We start from the raw sequence: 20,095 nt of genomic DNA on the forward strand, positions 1-20,095 counted from the left end.
TAATTTTTACCCAAATTGCAGAATTGAAGTCAGAATATAATCACATAGGAGTTGAACAGAGGAGCTTGTGATTTGATGGATTGCAATCGGGGATTTAGAAAGTGGAAACAATTTGAGACTTGTGTGTTAACATCGTGGTTTCCAATACATGCTGAGATGGCTGCTGCTCGCCAAAGCCTCACAGTATAAGCGGATTACTGAGTGGATGTATTTTGTTTTCTTTCTTTTGTTGCTTGTTATCTTTATTTTTTTTTTGTATTTGCTGCCAGTCCTCTTTCTTTTATTTTCTTTCCCCCCCCTTTTTTTCTTCATTGAAGCACTTTTGGGTTTTTTAGCAGGATTGTCAGCAAACAATTTGCTAAAGGTGATTTTGCATTTGTTTGTTTTGTTTTTTTTGTGTGACAGATGTCTCATTTCCTTTGATATAAAGGTGTCCAAGGGTTCTTTGGTATAAAATGAACAAACAAAACAAAGCAGAAAAATAAAAATTGGTTTGGAAGGTTTGATTAAAAATGTCATGGACCAGATTCACCACCGCAAACAATAACAGAGGCATTAGCTGACATGCCCTTTTCAGACTTTGGAAACAAACTGTTCTCCCTGAACGTCTTGATTTTCTGATAATATCTGACCCTCCCACTGTGACAAAGTAATTCCATCCTTTTCTTCAGCACTTTCCTGCCTCTTTCTCTCTTGTTTTTTGTTATCTGTGGCAGTAACTTGTTGTTACTGACACACTCACTAATTAGCTCTGATGGAGCAAACTGCAGCTGCTGACAGCCGTCTGATTGGAGAATGGTTTTCATGGAAAATTCTCTTTCCTCTCCACCCTGTAATCACACCCAGCTTTACAAGCAAAATACTTTGTGACCCTCTGCCTTTGTCCAGGAAACAAACCCACACAATGGCTGAGAAGTCAGGATGAATGTGTATGAAGTTGCTTAGATTTGTACTCTAGGATAGCCTAACAAAATACTATATAGATTTCACAAATGGGTACTTACTTATTTATGGTTTTGTTGTCATTCTTGAATGATTAAGATGCTGAAATGTTATTTTACAAACCATCATATTTTTTTGTATTTTCCTTACTACTTTTTCCCCCCCAAGGTTTTAGATCAGGCCTTTAAAGTCATATTTCAAAATTGGGGGTTAACTGTTTTCCACAAGGGTGACCACTTGTTTGGGTAAGGAGGGGATAGTGGTGAGCTGCACATATTTTATTGTTCTGTTGTTGTGTCTTCCATCGGTCCATCCATTCATTCTCTTCCTCTATGTGCAGTACCCACAATCCCACACTGAAATTCAAATCCTGAAAATACTGGGCTATTGAATATTTCCTAAAACCTGAACCAAATCTAATCTTGTCCTACTCCTCCTTTCCTTCCCTCCCTTTTCCTCTGTCTCTCTCTCTCCATACAGTGTTGCATAGACAACTATGAGGAGATGGTGAAGCTCTTGTTGGACCGAGGAGCCAGTGTTAACGCTCAGGACAACGAACTGTGGACGCCGCTGCATGCTGCTGCTACCTGTGGCCACGCAGGACTTGTTAAGATACTCATCGCACAGTAAGTCATAAAGATATGATACATCATGATTTCCTGCAGCACAGCCCTTATCTTGTCTGAGATAAAGACCAGCACCACGAAAGTCTAAATATGTTCTTATGAAATCTAATATTTAACTCATTATGCTTCAGGAAAATTGAGTAATGGCACTGCCTTAGGCTGTAAAAGGTCATGTATGCAGTGAGGAATACAGGGAGTGCAGAATTATTAGGCAAATTAGTATTTTGTCCACATCATCCTCTTCATGCATGTTGTCTTACTCCAAGCTGTATAGGCTTGAAAGCCTACTACCAATTAAGCATATTAGGTGATGTGCATCTCTGTAATGAGAAGGGGTGTGGTCTAATGACATCAACACCCTATATCAGGTGTGCATAATTATTAGGCAACGTCCTTTCGTTTGGAAAAATGGGTCAAAAGAAGGACTTGACAGGCTCAGAAAAGTCAAAAATAGTGAGATATCTTGCAGAGGGATGCAGCAGTCTCAAAATTGAAAAGCTTCTGAAGCGTGATCATCGAACAATCAAGCGTTTCATTCAAAATAGTCAACAGGGTCGCAAGAAGCGTGTGGAAAAACCAAGGCGCAAAATAACTGCCCATGAACTGAGAAAAGTCAAGCGTGCAGCTGCCAAGATGCCACTTGCCACCAGTTTGGCCATATTTCAGAGCTGCAACATCACTGGAGTGCCCAAAAGCACAAGGTGTGCAATACTCAGAGACATGGCCAAGGTAAGAAAGGCTGAAAGACAACACGTCAAGACTGGGCCAAGAAATATCTCAAGACTGGTTTTTCTAAGGTTTTATGGACTGATGAAATGAGAGTGAGTCTTGATGGGCCAGATGGATGGGCCCGTGGCTGGATTGGTAAAGGGCAGAGAGCTCCAGTCCGACTCAGACACCAGCAAGGTGGAGGTGGAGTACTGGTTTGGGCTGGTATCATCAAAGATGAGCTTGTGGGGCCTTTTCGGGTTGAGGATGGAGTCAAGCTCAACTCCCAGTCCTACTGCCAGTTTCTGGAAGACACCTTCTTCAAGCAGTGGTACAGGAAGAAGTCTGCATCCTTCAAGAAAAACATGATTTTCATGCAGGACAATGCTCCATCACACGCGTCCAAGTACTCCACAGCGTGGCTGCAAGAAAGGGTATAAAAGAAGAAAAACTAATGACATGGCCTCCTTGTTCACCTGATCTGAACCCCATTGAGAACCTGTGGTCCATCATCAAATGTGAGATTTACAAGGAGGGAAAACAGTACACCTCTCTGAACAGTGTCTGGGAGGCTGTGGTTGCTGCTGCACGCAATGTTGATGGTAAACAGATCAAAACACTGACAGAATCCATGGATGGCAGGCTTTTGAGTGTCCTTGCAAAGAAAGGTGGCTATATTGGTCGCTGATTTGTTTTTGTTTTGTTTTTGAATGTCAGAAATGTATATTTGTGAATGTGGAGATGTTATATTGGTTTCACTGGTAAAAATAAATCATTGAAATGGGTATATATTTGTTTTTTATTAAGTTGCCTAATAATTATGCACAGTAATAGTCACCTGCACACACAGATATCCCCCTAAAATAGCTAAAACTAAAAACTACTTCCAAAAACATTCAGCTTTGATATTAATGAGTTTTTTGGGTTCATTGAGAACATGGTTGTTGTTCAATAATAAAATTATTCCTCAAAAATACAACTTGCCTAATAATTCTGCACTCCCTGTAGTAGCTCTGTAACAATATGACATCAGGTTTTTGCTGGATTCAGCTCAACATGTCAGTTCTGGGTAAATATTGAGATCAGCACGTCACAGCATTAAAACAACAAAAATAAACAAACCGAACAGTTGCAGTTCGAGACTGAATGCACCAAAATGTAGTTAATTTGTTAACTATTAGTCATAAAGTTTAAAAGACGTGCTTCATTTCTACTAAACTTCACTTGCATTATTGCAGTTCATGAGAAGAGGCTTACAGTTATGATATAGTGACAAGATATAAAGATTTCTGTGAACATCAGATGTATGAATAGCTCTACAGGCCACAGAATAAACAATACAATTTGATTTTGTGGTGGGTCTGTTATGGTTTCCCATATTATTGTTCATTTTGTTGTGATAGTGGGCTCATACTAAGGGACAGATTTTCCCGAGGAGGCTTGAAACGCTGTTTCTAACTTTTTTTTGGGTGCTCCTGGATCTGTATGATGTTATAAAGAGAGGATTTTAATATGGAAGCCCCTCCCACCTGCTTTTCAGCTCTTCTGTTTGTAAAGGACAGCCAATCAGAAGACCTGGCTTAAAGAGCCCCAAGCTAAAAAGTTTGCTAAGGGGCCAGTATAAGATAAATCATGGTTATTTTAAACCATAATGAATCCACTTTAGGTTGAAAGTTTAAATTGACCAGCAGTATAATGAATGGCTGTGATGGTTTCCCAGGCAAAAACATGTGCTTACATGATACTCTAAACTTAATAGCATGGCATGTTGTTGCCATGCTGTCAAATATACAGATATAACTGCAGCTACTGTCCCCAATGAGCCACAGACGCAGTTTGAGGAACCTGATTTTTTCTTGTCCAGACAGATTAGGTTTTTCTGTTCCAAAATCAACAGAAGCAACAATTAATGCTAATGCACCTAACAGCTGTGACAAATTATACAAAAAAAGAGTGAAAAACATCGTGGAAATGACACTATCCTCTACTAAAAATCAGTGTTATAATGATATTTGAAGATAAAGCAAACCCACTGAAGGTCAGTAAAGGATAATACTGAATTATTTCCAGCCGCAGGATGTGTAGTGGTTTAATAATGACAGAGACTGAATTATTATCCAACTTTGATATGCAGATGTTGTTAATAATTCAGTAACACTGACCCAATTTCCCATAGGGAAAAATGTCCTTGTTACTGTCTTTGACTGGATGCAAATACGTGTAAGAAGTATAGATGACTCATGAGTTCACACATTGTGGACATGTTTAATTAGGATTTAATTAGACTGAGTTTATTAGGCTTTAATTGCATCCTAATGAAGCAATAACAGCGACACATGTACACACAAAGAGACAAAACAGGCAAATTAACATACTGCACGTGTACACATTGGTATTGTTTCTGCTTGTTAACATGACGGGTTGAACTGCAGCCTGTATGCAGAGACTTACACACACACAAACACACTGCTGCCATCTGTTGACGTGCAGGACTCGTCAAAGCGACCGTGCTGTGACATGGATGAAGTTAAAAACTGCTGAATGAGGCAGTGTCATTTGTTCTGGGCTGAAAGACGTTAATTAGCTTCTTCAGTTAGTGCTGTGCAATGCACATTTGTTTTGTCATCCCCATCCAAGACTTTGAGTTATAGATTGTTAGTTTTCAGCATCTTTGTGTGTTACAGTAGGTCGGGACATGAAAACAGGGCGGTGTTACCCTGATGACTCAAGTTGTTTTGGTTATTTTTAAACTTTTGAGGATCACAGATGGTGCTATGAAATGTAATATATTGAACACTTTTTCTCATTGAGTCGTTAGCCCTGCATATTGTACATTCGGAGCATTTATTAACTCTGATTGGATTTGTTGAAATATTCATCCGCTCATTTCCCACAGTGGCGCAGATCTGCTGGCAGTCAACTCCGATGGGAACATGCCCTACGACCTGTGTGAAGATGATCCCACGCTGGACATCATTGAGACGGCCATGGCCAACAGAGGTAGAGAATAAATGCTTAAAGGGGAAGTTACTGACAGGAAGGTTAGACAGATGATAAAATCTTTTAGTAAGTTTAGAATCAGATTCAGTCTGTCTGCAGACTGTCAGACTGATAATTGAGAGAAGATTACATAGTTATGCGCAGGAGTAATGATGTTACACAAAGTACGTTTATGTTGGGATTATTTCAATTAAATGTAACTTTAACTTTACCAGCACATGTGAGTTTTTTTGTAAAACATTTCCTTTTTCTTTTTAGACTCCCAGTGAACAAGATATTTCCAGGAAAAACAACATTCACTTAGTTCAACCCGTTCATTTCCTTCCCTGGTTACATCTGTTCATTCCTAGTCGACAACTGTGTATTTTGCCAAAACACCAGGAGACTTACCAGAAGAGGCTAGCTTGCTAACTCAGCCTCAGCTTCTTAGACTTATTGAAAACACAGCCTACCGCTACCTTACTTTAAAGCTTATGTTAGAAAAGTTAAAAGTTGTATCCAGTCTAAAAATCATTGTCTGGACAGCAAAGTTCATGTATTGCTGTATAGATCTGCTGTTTTAGTCTGAATAAAACTGTGACAGGTTATGTGTGGACGTTTAATCAGCTTTCTTGTACTTTAACACTTGGACTGTGTTGTTACTTTTTGTTACTTTTTTAAGTGTGACTGCTATAAAAAGCAGTCGTTTAAGAGCCCAGGTCTAGCAAAAATTAGAGATGAGAAGGAAGGAAGATGCAAATCTTATTTTAACCTTTGCGGCTTGCAGCTTTTGGCAGTCTTAACGGTCATAAGAACAGATTGCTGAAGAAGATGGCATCAGAGTTGTGACCTGATATCACACGTAGTGTCAGGCACAGTTTTATGATTGACACTGTGAGGAGCTGAAAGTATTCACAGTTCTCTCTCTCTGTGCCAGCGGGGTGCAGATTAGGATACTGTATATTCATGCTGTGTCACTGTAAACAGCTGCAGACGCCACAGTTTGTCTCTGCGACATGAGTGAAAGAGAGTTCAAGGAGATCAGCGCTGACATAACTGCACATCAGTGATGAAGGAGGGGGAAACTCGTGCTGTTTGCATTTTTGTTTGTTTGTGCGGTGTGAAGAAAGACGCGTACAAAAGCTGTCGAAGCAACAGACAAATTTATTTACACTGGAGTAAAATCAAGCCTCTTAACACGAGCTGCTCTCAGTGTTTTGTTGTTGTTTTCTGGTAAATGGTTACATCCTCAAGCTGGCATGTGTTCTCACGGCTGGGAACAAAACAACAAAAACGAGCAGCAGGCGGTTTTCACTGTACTATTGTAGAACTGGCTGCTAAACTGTGGCTCATTTCAAATATCATTTTGCAAAATGCAATTAAAAAGATTGCAAAAAAATTTAATTAATTGCTTTCTGATTACAACATAGTTTAATGGTGTTGCCTTTGGGCCATAGACTAAAACAAAGACGTCACACAGACCTCCAGTTGTATTAGTAGTTATTAACCAGGAAACTGGGTACAGTTGGGTTTTTGGCTAACCCTAGTTATGGCTTTCTAGCTTGGTTAGTGTTACTAAGTCCTAACCACTTATGTCTGGTTAGCAAAGCTGGTGTGCCAGTATTATACACTTTCAAGGCCAGTCAGCATCCCCTGGCAACCCCTGGTTTGCTGGGAAAAATGTGGCAAGTGGTTGTGTCAGTTTGGTGGATACATGTTGTCATACCAAAAAGCTCCTGTTGCTTATTACAAGGTTTGCATAGAAGAGTTTCACTTGTCTGCAAACAAGTGTGATGCAAACCAAAACAGAGACTTTTTGCCTTCAAAGTAAAACTGGTGCTTTACCTTTGCATCCAAAACATATTTCAAAAAGTCCTACTTTTACTTTGAAGGTGAACAGTCCCCAGTTAGATTGCGTTGCGCTTTTCACAGTTTCACTGTCACTTGTCTTCCATGCAAACTACAGGCCACCATGGCAATATCTTAGTGACCAGAGCAATTAGTGCAGCCTACCTATTTGCAAGCAATTTCACGTAGCATCTGCTTGTCATGGGCAGTCATTGACTTAGTCCAGGGGTGCCCAATCCCGGTCCTCGAGAGCTACTATCCTGCAGCTTTTAGATGCATCCCTACTCCAACACAGCTGAATCAAATGGTTTGATCTCTTCAGCATGCCATCGTGTTTGGCAAAGGCCTGATAACAAGCCATTCATTTGATTCAGGTGTGTGGGAACAAGGATGCATCTAAAAGCTGCAGGACGGTAGCTCTCGAGGACCGGGATTGGGCACCCCTGACTTAGTCAGACCCTAGGTATGTGTGGCTAGTCTTAACTAACTATGGTTGTGTTAAAACCAAACTCAGCCAATGAAAAGACTGAACTGTGATTTTTGGGGCCAGCATGACACGACTGTTGACTGAACTGCAGTTTTTTTTCTGCTTCTGCATTGATTTTGTTTTTATGGAAGATGCTGTTTGCTTTGGACAGAACAAACTTTCTGTTTTTCCTGTACAGAAGCAGTCTAGCAGGCTGTAGCTTCATACTTACTTTATTAAAATGAGTGAGTGTGCAGCACAGTTTCCTTCTAAGTATTAAAGTGTATTCTTTGCCTCCCAGATCGTACACACATATTAATCTTTCTAACATTTTGTTAACACTGTTAACGTCACCTCCACTTTAGCGATTCAACAAACATCTTTAAAAAAGACAAAAAACTCAGTAGTACATGAATCATATCTAATCCTTCTTTTCGAGTCTCATACAGACACATTCGATGTGTTTCAGGGCAGCGTGCTGCCTCACAAAAGTCATTGCTTATTCATATGCTCACACCTCTTTGTTTACCAGTACGAGGCTGTTGGTTGGTGCGCTTCACAAGTGGTATCAAAAACAAAAAAGTAAAGAAAAGGTGAAACTTTCCTAAGTTGGTTAAGGTGCCCTTCAGCACACTGCTAAATACCAAATGCATGTGTGGAGCTGGTGTGAGTAAGCAGGAGACTGTAGATGCAGGGTGCCGGAGGAGAGCATCAGGGGTGCTCAGTCATATTTCCCTGGTTAACGAAAGCTCGAGAAGCCTGGTTATTGCACTCGTAAACAAGTTTGCAGTTAATAATTTTGATCTTTTTAACAGTACAAACAGGACACATGAAGCCACATTGTGTGGATGCGAGGCATTATTGAAAATGCACAGAGACAGAGAGCGGGGGCTCTCAGAGGGAAAACAGACACTTGAAAATGAGGTTCTCAGCTTACAATAGGATCTCTCAAGCTGCAGAAAGCAGATAGCGGTACAGTAGGTGAGAAGAATGATTATTAAGCTGATTAAAAGGAGCGTGGTGCTGCTAATTGCTCCCGTAATGTTCTCAGCACTGTACTGCTGGATAAGACTTCTCTCCCCTGAGACACTGCAGGGATGGGAACACACAGTCAGCCTCTCTCCCCACACACACACACACACACACACACACACACACACACACACACACACACACACACACACACACAGCACTTGATATGCAGCATCGACGGATTCAGTGCTTCCTTGATCCTTCCCCGGAGAGCCCAGTTCATCTGTGATGAGCTGCAGAGATAAGGAGCGGATCTGTGTATCTGGGTAAAATAGAGTGGGGCATGACACCTTTAATGCCTTTTTTTAATGCCCAGTCAAATCCACACATGCAATAAAGAAGGGAAGATGGTAACACTTTGTGCATATTTTGAATATCGTTGGCCTGTTCTGCATCGCTATTTGAAAGGAAAAAGTCTCACGATTCCAGTGCAGCAGCAGTCATAGTTCCTCAGGTTGTACTGTGTGGACAGCAAAATTATAGCTTCTTACCTTTTCTCTCTTCTACGGTGGCACATGATGAAATCACTCTGCTGCACAGTAGTTTCATTCTAAGAGCCAAAAATGAACATGCTTCCAGTAAAACAATACAATAAATCTTAATGGCTTAAGTTTGTGGAATATTGATGAACATGGATGTTGTGTTTTGATGCTGAAATCAGTTCACTTCCCCTGTAACAAACACAAAAATACCACATAATAGTAGAGCTAGACTATCCGTGGACAAGCCCCTGCGCTCTGTTTCTTCTGTTCAGGTGTTAAATTCAAATGATCCGGAAAAGTGTTCCAACACCTTCAGTTATTGAGTAATGAAATCTGATTGGCAGGTTAATGCATACTACTATTCAATGTGCTGAAGCCTGGCACTGCTTCCGGTGAGGGCCTGGAGGTACCTGCTCAGTAATAAGAAGATAATGACATCCCATAGCCTGCTTACACCTTCCAGACGTCCCTTTTCCCTTCTCATCCCTGTGATGCGTTCATGGTGCATACGTAAAGGTGCAGTTGCAGTACTTAAGAGACAAAAGTTCCAGACCACTTCAAATACAACTTTTCATACAGCTCAAAACGTAACACCAAACATACAGACTGTTCACAAAATATATCTGAGCTAAATGTAAAGTTGCTCCTTCCCAAGGAGAGAAAAAAACCCCACTTTAATTGCAGCACTAAAAGAGAGAAAGGAGAGGAAGACTGTTATGTTTAAAAGAAGCATTGCTGAATAAGGCTACGTTCACACTGCAGGTCTTAATGCTCAAATCCGATTTTTTTGTCTGCTCGTTCACACTACAAATAAAATGCGACAGCAAACGCACTCTAGTGTGAACGCTCAAAGCGGCCGCATGCGCAAAAGAAGACGTCACACACAACGCGCTCTGTTTAGACCCAGAGCAAACAATATTGTTTGACTGATGGCCCTTAATATAAAGACTTCGGACTTCACGTTTCCCAATTTTTGCTTTAAGTTATTTTGTTATTTACATGATAATGTGAATAACCTAATAATGATCCTTATTGCTGTTTTAGAGAGGAGCGGTGCTTCAAAGGATAGTTGCAGATTTCTGTCAGAATCTGCAGATTATGCAGTACAAAGAAAATGTTCACGTTTCTCCAACGTTGTCTTCCCAACAGTTTCACTGACATCTATACTGGATGGCCAGGAAGCGTTCACGATGTCTTCTCCGGCGCTGATAATTGGCGTCTGTCTTGTGTCAGTGACGTAAAAGACGGATTTAATGCGACATGACCGTCGCATTAAAACAGCAGTCGCTTTCTAAAACATCGGATATGTATCAGATTCAGTACCACATAGGAAAGTGACCCAGATTGGATTTGAAAATATCGGATTTGTAACGTTTACACTGTCATACCATGATCGGATATGGGTCGTATAGGGTCAAAAAAAATCGGATTTGATGCGCTTTCGCCTGCAGTGTGAACGTAGCCTTAGTGAATACGTCCTCATTTCTTTTAGTTTTTAAATCAGATATAGTCTAAGTATACTTAGACTATATCTGATTATACCTAGTATACTAATTATACATATAAGTATTAGTGTAATACTGTAAATATACTAATTTTGTGTTATTAAAAGGTGTGTGGAAATACCAAGCCGTTAGTGCAGGTCAGCTGGTTAGTTTGCATGTCTTTTATCCCGTCTTTCTTCTCTCACCCCAACCAGTCACAGCAGATGGCCCCGCCCCTCCCTGAGCCTGGTTCTGCTGGAGGTTTCTTCCTGTTAAAAGGGAGTTTTTCCTTCCCACTGTCGCCAAAGTGCTTGCTCATAGGGGTTCATATGACTGTTGGGTTTTTCTCTGTATGTATTATTGTAGGGTCTACCTTACAATATAGAGCACCTTGAGGCGACTGATGTTGTGATTTGGCGCTGTATAAATAAAACTGAATTGAATTGAATTATGCAGTATTGGGATAAAAATTTATAGTGATGGACTGTTGGAGTGGGTACTAGGGTACTGTTACTGGGTGACGTCAAACCTAGCAGGAATTTATATTTATGATAATGATGCTGATTAGACTTACTCACTGAATTATTCATTTTATACTAGTTTTATAGTTTCTAGGGGTTGGAAATCAGCCATGTAGCATGCATAACATCTGCTTATATCATGTGGAATTCATTTGGCCAAATCCACAAAGAGCAGTGAATAAGAAAAAAGACTGGAGCTAAAAAAAAATCATTATGTGGCTTATTTCTAAAAACCTATTTCCAAGTAATTAATTCTTCACAAGATTAAGAATAAGTACATTTTCATAATGTAAGTAAAAACAGATACAAGTGGCCTTAAGTGCAGTGTAGACAGCTTTAGCCAGCTGTGCAGCCATCACAGCAGTCACTGTCTTTATTAATGTACTATTGCAGGAAACTGCTATAGGATTGCCATACCAGATATCTGCCATGGTAGCATGGTTACCCTTTACTAGGAATTGCAGACATTTCAGTTTAAGACAGGCTCCTTTCTGCTTAACACTGCAGTTAGGAGCTGTTTAAACAAGTAGCCCCTAAGACAGAAAGGACATTCTGTTGCCTTATGTGCAAAAATATAACTGCTTGTGTATACTTGAATGACATCATGTCCTCATGTACTGTATGTTTATACAAGCCTGCTACATCCACACACATACAAACATTGAACACCTGATCAATGGTTCTGGGTGAATATTTGACCAGATCTTTTGTCCAACCGCTATGAACTGTTTGGTTAGGTTTTTCACTGCGCCCGATGTTCTTGTCTGTTCTCATTTATATTGTTTACTTAGTTAAATACAACTTTATAACTCAACAGGGTATTTGAAGCACCTGAAACTAATGTAGTCACATTTACTGCCAGTTATGTACGTTTCCTGAAAAGGCTAAAAACAGGGGGAACAATCCTTTGTTTGAGGGTGAGGAATATTTTCTAGATTTGACATCCTCTAATCCTTCTGGGAGTTTTTTTTTCAGGCTGTGGCGCATCACTGCAGCAAAATCAAAATATGAAAGAGGTAGAATTTGTGACACGAGTATCTGAGAGAAACCACAGAAAACACAGAAGAAAACATTTGCTGGAGGCATGGATTAAATCGACTAAAGGGGCTGTCATTTCCTTGATCCGTGAGCCTTTAAAACCCCTCCAGGTGACTCTGATTGCAAATTCAATTCACCCTTTTAACTCCCTTCATCACGACTGTTAACCTTCACATGCGTGGACACCTGCTAAAACAAAAGAGTGACATTGCAGTAGGAGTTGTGGATGACTGACTGCCATTGCCTTCAGCTTTATGTGACAAATTTATTACTGAGAAAGGTCACGGGGCTGAAATCCTAACAAAGGAAAATGTGCAGTCAAATGTGACCTGACTGCTTCTACAATTTATTTCAAGTTAGAATGATCAGATCCAGGGGAGTGTCCTCTGTAAACAGCATTTTAAGGATGAATGAGAATTCAATTTCCCATTTTTTTTTTTTTTTTTTTTTGTTAAATTAGGGCAGGGTGTTTACTTTGGTTGTGTAGATATTTTGACCCTGTGCTCCAGATCTCTTCTGAGGTTAATTCACATATTTTGATAGTTACACTGCAAGAATACAAGAGACAGTCTTGACTGACACCTCTTTCAATTAACGCTGAATGTTACTGAGCCGAAGGAGGATAACTTCTTTGCTGAAGTGTGGCAGTCTCAGTATTTAGCCCTGCCTGGCAGCAGGAAGATGGATTAAACGAGGAATTTAGAGGGGAAGTGACATCCAGAAACACCTGGGCCAAACCGTCTTTGCAAACAAACCTCTTTGCCAGGACATGGAAGGACAGCCAGCATGAGAATAAACTACTCTGCTACCTGCAGAAAATGGTCACTTTATACTTTCAGATGCTCAAGTCCAAATGTTTGCAGCTCTGCACTGATTTTCAGTAAATAAATGCATTTTAAAAAATTTTATGTGAAGATTAAATTCACCTTCAACACTAGCATTAGTTTTTTTTTTTTTATTACAAATACCATTTATTTAAAATATTATCAAACTAAGATAACAAAAAGCAGTTATTTCTGCTTTGCTTCCAACCTACTGTGGAAACTGTTGCTGGCAGAAAACATCCTCCTTAGATAAAAAGAAGACGTTACAGTTTAAAGAAGGCTTTACTAACTTTTTACATTTATTTTCAGGTACGTGTCTCAGAGGTATCATACCCAAGTGGGTTTCGCCTCACATCAAAAACTGTCCATTTCAGGCTGCAGTTATATATTAAAAGTGTCAGGACCAAACTCCCCTGCGATTAACTCTGGCTGCTCTGCCTGCATGTTTGACTGACAGGCATCACCCAGGAGATGATCAACGAGACGCGAGCGTCGACGGAGAGGAAGATGATGGGAGACATTCAGGAACTGCTGAGTCAAGGAGAAAAGGTCAACCAGCAGGACTCTCAGGGAGCTACTCTGGTAAGTTTATCTGCTTTGATTTTCTTCTAAAAATCTCAACTAAACTCAGTTTAAAACGGCATCACTGAAGTTCTTGCTGCTTTAATATTGTAAACATTTAATTCCTTTTATGTGGAACAGAATGCGCTCGCTTAAAATGATAAAATTGGTTGCATGTACTGCATAAATACACTTAAATTAATGTAAAATGTGATGTAAAGTGGCAGATTTATGTGCTCAGGTTACTCAGTGATGGTGCACTAATTTGGCAAAGCTAAGCTCTGTGTGTGGTGTTAATAGGCAGCTAATGCAGCTGCCTTTCTGTAGCTTCTCCACAATACATTGTCTGAGATATAATTGACTGTGGCTTTAAATTAGCTACAAGAGTTTTGTTACTGCGGGTAGCTTTTGTTAGAGTAGTCTGCCATAGATGAGGGTAGAAATTGTCTTGAGAGGTTAAAATCTTCACTGTGATATCATCTGGACGACAGCCACTGCTTTTGCTCTTCAGACAAAATGTTTTTATATTATTAAAAAAGGGAAAGCAGATATTAAGATTGCTACATTCAAAGATTAGGAAAGATTAGCAGGGTGGACATATGCATGCATTGCAGCCATGCAGTTAGTGTGTTGCCATATCACTGCTTTAATTGTCTGTACGCTCTGGAGGCTTCTTCCATTGGTGAATCACCCGGAGGTTTCTAATATTGGGGTTTAAGCCTTTTCTTGCTATTTTTGTTGGGTTATCTAAGCAAACAAATCTTGGTGCAATAAAGAGGAAATGATTTTAATATTATTTCCTGGGCTGAAGCCATTTTTTCCATGTAAGCTTGTTAAAGTGGTCCTATTGTGCTCATTTGTGGCTCCATATTTCTACCCTTGGATTCTGCAAGAGTAGTTTTGGATGATACACATTTATAAAATTCATCTGATTCATCTTACACTGGGACTTGGTGCAGCGCCTCAGTTTATCCACTGTCTGAGGAAAGAAAAACGATGTTGTAGCACACTTTAAAGCAACTTTCTTCTGTTCAGATGTTTGCTTCCCTCTCATCTTCCCCTCCTTTCTTCTGTTTCTCATATAAACAGAAGATCTGCATAGCAAATGAGCAGATGAATAGACTGCAAAGCAAGTTCAACATGCCAAGCTGGCTTGACAAAACCCAAACCCTCAGTCGGGATCAACTTTCTCTGTTAACCCAAGCTGCTTCCTTCTTCAGAATCCGTGCAGGCTCACGGAAAAGTTGGTGTTTACACATCATTTCACTCTTCAGAGCTAAATGGCTCAAGTGAGCATTATCTACTCTAATCAGAAATATTATCAGATGAACAGAAGATGGAGAGCTATAAAGAACATAAAAAATATATCAGTAAAATGCAACCGTGTTGCTGCAAAGAAGACGAGAGAAAATTATATACATAATGTATTTTAATGCTCGGCCCGGTGTTGATACTGCTGTTTGTTTCTAAAATGAACTGTACATTAGAGCTGGGAAACCTTTTACACGTTTAAATACTGAAAATTATTCATTGTGTTCAGGTCTGAGATTCTCCCTTAGCATAATAAAGGAGACATGGAAATCATTTTAGTTTAGTCAGCAATGAAATTATTTTTATTGACTGAATGAGTATTCAGTATGTAATTAATGGATTTTGTTTTTCATTTTTCTTGTAGCTGTAATTCCAGCAGCTATAAAAGAGGCTCAGCAGCAGATTAGCACCAAGAACATAAACACATTTTCTGCATCACAAACTGAAAGTAGCCAAATTTCAGCAGTGCTTCTTTCATGCGTTAGTAAGGTGTGGCTCAACAGTTTGTATGTATAAAATATTAGACAGAGAGAGCAGAGCCACCATCATGACACTGGAAAACTCTTGACTTTAAGCTCAACACATCTTGCTGTCCCCCCATAGTTACCCTTAGGGCTTCTTGGCTCACACATAGACCTGTGTGGCGGAGATGACCATGTTGGGGATATGCGTTTTTATTAACATCACAGCCAGTAGAAAAAAGCTGTCCGAATTGGCTCATTTAAAGCAGTCTGCGTGAAGCCTGAGCTGCTGGCTCATAGGGATTATTTGGATATATACTGACCTCATTACTGGAAACTTTGATCTTCTTTAATATTACGTATGATAGGAAATGAAGAAAAAGCATTTGAAAAGGAAGCAGTTAGAAATAAAATAAGATAAGAGAGCTAAACATGAAATGAACCCTCCTACCCACCAGGTTCCAGATGTGCTGCAGAGAGACAAACCTCTCGCGTTAATATCAGGCGTCACAGGTCTGAACAAAGAGGGGGAAAAAAGCAAATGGTGTGTAAATATTCAGTGGACCGTCTTTATTACAGATTCACCTTTTAAAGATCATGTGCTCTGCAACACTGTCTCGCGAGGGCGTAAAACCTCCAAAGCTAATCAGGCATTTAGAGCCTCATTATAATTTTTTAAAGACAAATCAGCTGTATGATTTTAAATGGTCTGAGTGCTCCAGTTATGAATGCTCAGGATACCTGCAGTCATTATTTAAACAAATGTTAGATTACAGTAAACCTGTAGTGATGATAAAATTGCATTTAAGAGGAGCGGGAAGAGATGACAAGAAACATAAAAGCAGCATTTCATCAAAGAAAACATGGTCAGATTGGATATTTGGTTTTCAGTAGCGTGTGTGCTCCTGTGTGCGTTTTATGCCAACCCCTAAAGTTTATAAGTTTGATGCATAAGTGTGATTAGAGCGATTTAAGTAGACAAGAGAATGAAAACTAATAAAGGCCCTCATGTCTTTATGCTTTGCTGCATAGTGCAAAGGTACGCGAGGATTGTGTGTACCTAATAAGTCCCTAAATTTGTTTTGTTTAGCACTTTAGTACAGTGATGCAATAAAAGTCAAGCAAGGTACAAAAAAAATCATTAGCACATAATTTACTGAGTAGAGCATATAATGTCAGATGCCTTAATGAAGTCTTTATTATGTATTAGGGATTTAGCTACACGGGGGAAACACAGTGACGGATCACTGGATGGAAGTAGCTAGGGGATAGTAGTATCCCAAAATAACCCCGTTAAGCTTTAAAGTCTTACTACAGATTGTGTGATTGAGCTGCTTGTCCCTTTGCTTTCTACATCCTGTTAATCTTCATTCGAGCACGATGAAGCAAACTAGAGCATGCCTTATTAAAATCCCTGGCACAGATGAGAGGAAGAGACCCTGAACTGACAGGAAGTTATGTAAGGTTAATCTTTTGTTTTCCAGTGAAATGCATTTTTATGATCCTGTTTTGATGTGCAGGCACAATGATTTGTATGCTTTGTGACTTCAGACAGAAGTCACAAAGCAAGAGAAATATTTTTCATTTTTGTTGGAAGTTTATTAAAAAAAAGTGTAAACAAAGTAAGGAAAAGTAACAAGTGTCACATGTTGTTCTCTGTGCCATAAACCTGACGAAGGACACATAAACACAAAGTTTATATATAAAAATACACTCACTGGACACACCTCCTTATATCTTTAGAAGTGCCTTAATTCTTCCTTGTGTAGATTTAGCTGGAAATGTTTCTCTGTGGTTTGGTTGTGGATGGATTGATGTCTGGTGACTGTGCAGGCCATTTGAAGACAGTGAGCTCATTGTTATGCTTAAGAAACCAGTTTGAGATGGTTTGAGCTTTGTATCCTGCTGGGGGAAGCCATCAGAAGATGGGTATGCTGTGGTCATAAAGAGATGGACATGGTCAGCAGCAATACTTGGGCAGGCTGCTGCATATAAATGATGCTTAATTGGTAGTAATGGGTGGCCTAGAGTGTTCCAAAAAATATATCCCCCATATCATTACATCATCACCACCAGCCTGAACTATATACTATAATGCTGTTCTACTATATAATAGAAGCCAGGATGGATCCGTGCGTTCATGTTGCTTAAATTCTGGCCCTAACATCGCAATGTTACAGCAGAAATTGAGACTCATCAGACCAGTGGATGTTTTTCCCAATTTGCTTTTGTCCAGTTTTGGACCAGAGTGTTCAGAGGTGATCTTCTGCATACCTTGGTTGTAATGAGTGCTTAATTGAGTTATTCTTGCCTTCATCACCTCGAAGGAGTCTAGCCATTCTCCTCTGACCTCTCACATCGATGAGTCATTTTCACCCAGAGAACTCACTTTTCACTTTTACAGATCATTCTCTGTAAACCCCAGTGACAGTTGTGAGGGAAAATCCCAGTAGATGAGCAGTTTCTTAAGTGCACCACGTTGGCGCCTGCCTCCTAACTTATGGGTCTATTATTGCAGTCCTCTCTTTTCAATTACTGTCATCTCAGGTTTTGTTTATTTTTAAGAAAACTATAGTTTTAGCCTTGTGAAGGAGAATGAGTGAGGCGAGTGAAGTTTCACATGTACACAAAGCATTTCAGACTGGAAATAACAAGTGAAACGCATTGTTAAGTTAAGATACGGCGATGGAGGTTATTTCAGTCCTTTAATCACACATTTAGCTGCATGTCGTTAGATTGTGGGTGAAAACGGAAGACAAGAGAGTACTTGTCCCGGCATGCGTTTGACCAGTGGAAGGGTAAATCAGGACATGCTGCTGGTGGCACTGTGGGAGGAACTGGAGTGCTCACAGTATGCTGACATTATGAAACTTTTGGCACGGTGACACAGGCAGTGTTGCCCAGTGTCGGTCCACCGGTTTGTTTCGGAACGAAAATCTCAGCAAAGACTCTGATGGTCCCCCGGCTTAACCTGTACTGTCAGCATGAGGTTGACATTTCTGGTTTTGAGTGAAACGTCTCAGTAAGCCGGACAGACTGTTATTAGATCAAGTTTAGATGTTTTCAGCGGCTTTTTGTCCAGTCCCGCCAAAAGGTCAGATTTGTCATTTGGCTAATGCTAATGATCTTTTCATTTGCCTCAGGTTTGTCCTATTATTACTTGTCGTCCTCAGCCTCATCTGACACTGACTTAGATGAGGAAGTTTGTCCTTAATGAGGAGGCTGTCTTTTAGTTTTGATCAATGTAACCACTCTTTGATGGGATGCACCGGTACATTGGTTTACAATTACAGTGATGTTTTCTGTTAAACTCATGTGTTCCTTAGTTGTATTTTTATGGCATGTTAGACAACTTTAGCTTGTTTCCTTTAGCTAATTCTGCATGTCTCACGGCCTTTAGATGCCTATAAAGGAACGCTGGGATTCGATATTCGGTCTTCTGGAATGCTGATGGCATTTTCCAAAAGATAGACTGGTGAATAGATGGTGCTTTCTGTTATCCCAAACATAACCTACTTCTGCGGTCTCACCAAAAGAGGCAAACAGCATTAAGTACAGTTCCTGTAAGTGACACTTGAAGCTGCAAACCAGACTTTCATGAATGTCACACCACTTGCCAACTTCCCTGTTGCAATAAACATATTTTATACCAGTTTGTTATTGTTCAACCTCACAGCCACAGTTTGTGTGGGGCTTTAGAAATTGGCAGAATGAAAGGCCAAGTGCTGCCATCATATTATATTTTTCTTTTTCAGGCATTCAGTAATTTGAAGGCCAGGAAAGGAAAATATTCAAAGGAGGTTCCAATAAAAACTGAAATTAACAATTTTCAGTTTGGTGATTTAAAAAAGCAAAATGAAAAAATGAAAAAAAGATTTTTGCTTTTGTTTCCTCCTAAAACAACATTTTGAGGTTGTTGAAAGCATATTCTACTCTGAGAACCTTTGAGACACTCAAATATTCTGCTGCTTCTCTTTTAAATGTATAAAGTGGAGCTGAATTAGGTCATTATTTAGTTGCTATTTCTTATAAGCAAAATGCTGAAAAAGACTTGGTGTAAAAACTTGATGATTCTGTCAGAGTAATTATACTTTGCATTTTTTCATTATTTCTCTTTTCTCATCTGATCTCTGGCTCTTTGTTAGATTGGTTTTCTACTTATGTATCTAACAGGACCGTCTCTGTTAGGATGAACTCTAACATTGCTTCCTTAACCTGTGGAGTTCCACAAGGTTCAGTTCTGGGTCCCTTATTATTTTTCTATCTATGTTGTTTCTTCATCTGCCATCATTCATCCTTTTCTGACATTTCTATGCCATTGACATTAAGCTGCATATGTATTTTAAACCTCACCAGCTGAACAGGCTGTCAACCCTGGACCACTGTTTAACCCAGATTAATGGCCGTCTAGCCATTACCTTCTTCTAAACATCAACTGAGAACACAATTATAGCTCCTCCTGAACCTTTTGCTTCTTTAGGTTCAGAGTTTGGGATGTCTGATTATAGTCTGGGCTTTGATTCACCTGTAAAATGTATTTCTTGTTCCTGTTACCTTTTATTTAAAGAAGATTTCTAAATTACGATATATGGTCTCCTTTGCTGAACTGGAGGAAATTGTTGATGCTTGTGTGTTATCGTGCTTAGGTTGCTGTAAAGCCCTTTTATAGATAAATCATCTGTTTTATGCCTCTAAGCCAGGGGTGCCCAATCCCGGTCCTCGAGAGCTACCGTCCTGCAGCTTTTAGATGCATCCCTACTCCAACACAGCTGAATCAAATGGTTTGATCTCTACAGCATGCCATCATGTTTG

General features: G+C 39.8%; 1 protein-coding gene across 3 annotated transcripts in view; it reads left to right on the plus strand.

The window, feature by feature from the left end:
• Positions 1 to 20,095, plus strand: part of LOC147331499 (protein phosphatase 1 regulatory inhibitor subunit 16B-like) — a 95,245-nt gene that overhangs the window by 68,786 nt on the left and 6,364 nt on the right. For all 3 annotated transcript variants that reach the window (XM_086293868.1, XM_086293869.1, XM_086293870.1), the window contains exons 4-6: positions 1,423 to 1,568; positions 5,173 to 5,276; positions 13,408 to 13,532. In XM_086293868.1, coding sequence (XP_086149994.1) covers positions 1,423 to 1,568; positions 5,173 to 5,276; positions 13,408 to 13,532 — 375 coding nt within the window. The remainder of the gene's footprint in view (positions 1 to 1,422; positions 1,569 to 5,172; positions 5,277 to 13,407; positions 13,533 to 20,095) is intronic.

This window comes from Aulonocara sp. 'chitande type north' Nkhata Bay, linkage group LG5 (genome assembly GCF_057382095.1).
Source record: "Aulonocara sp. 'chitande type north' Nkhata Bay isolate Kocher_YH1m ecotype deep benthic linkage group LG5, A_spYH_male_GT1.1, whole genome shotgun sequence".
Classification (NCBI taxonomy): Eukaryota; Metazoa; Chordata; class Actinopteri; order Cichliformes; family Cichlidae; genus Aulonocara; species Aulonocara sp. 'chitande type north' Nkhata Bay.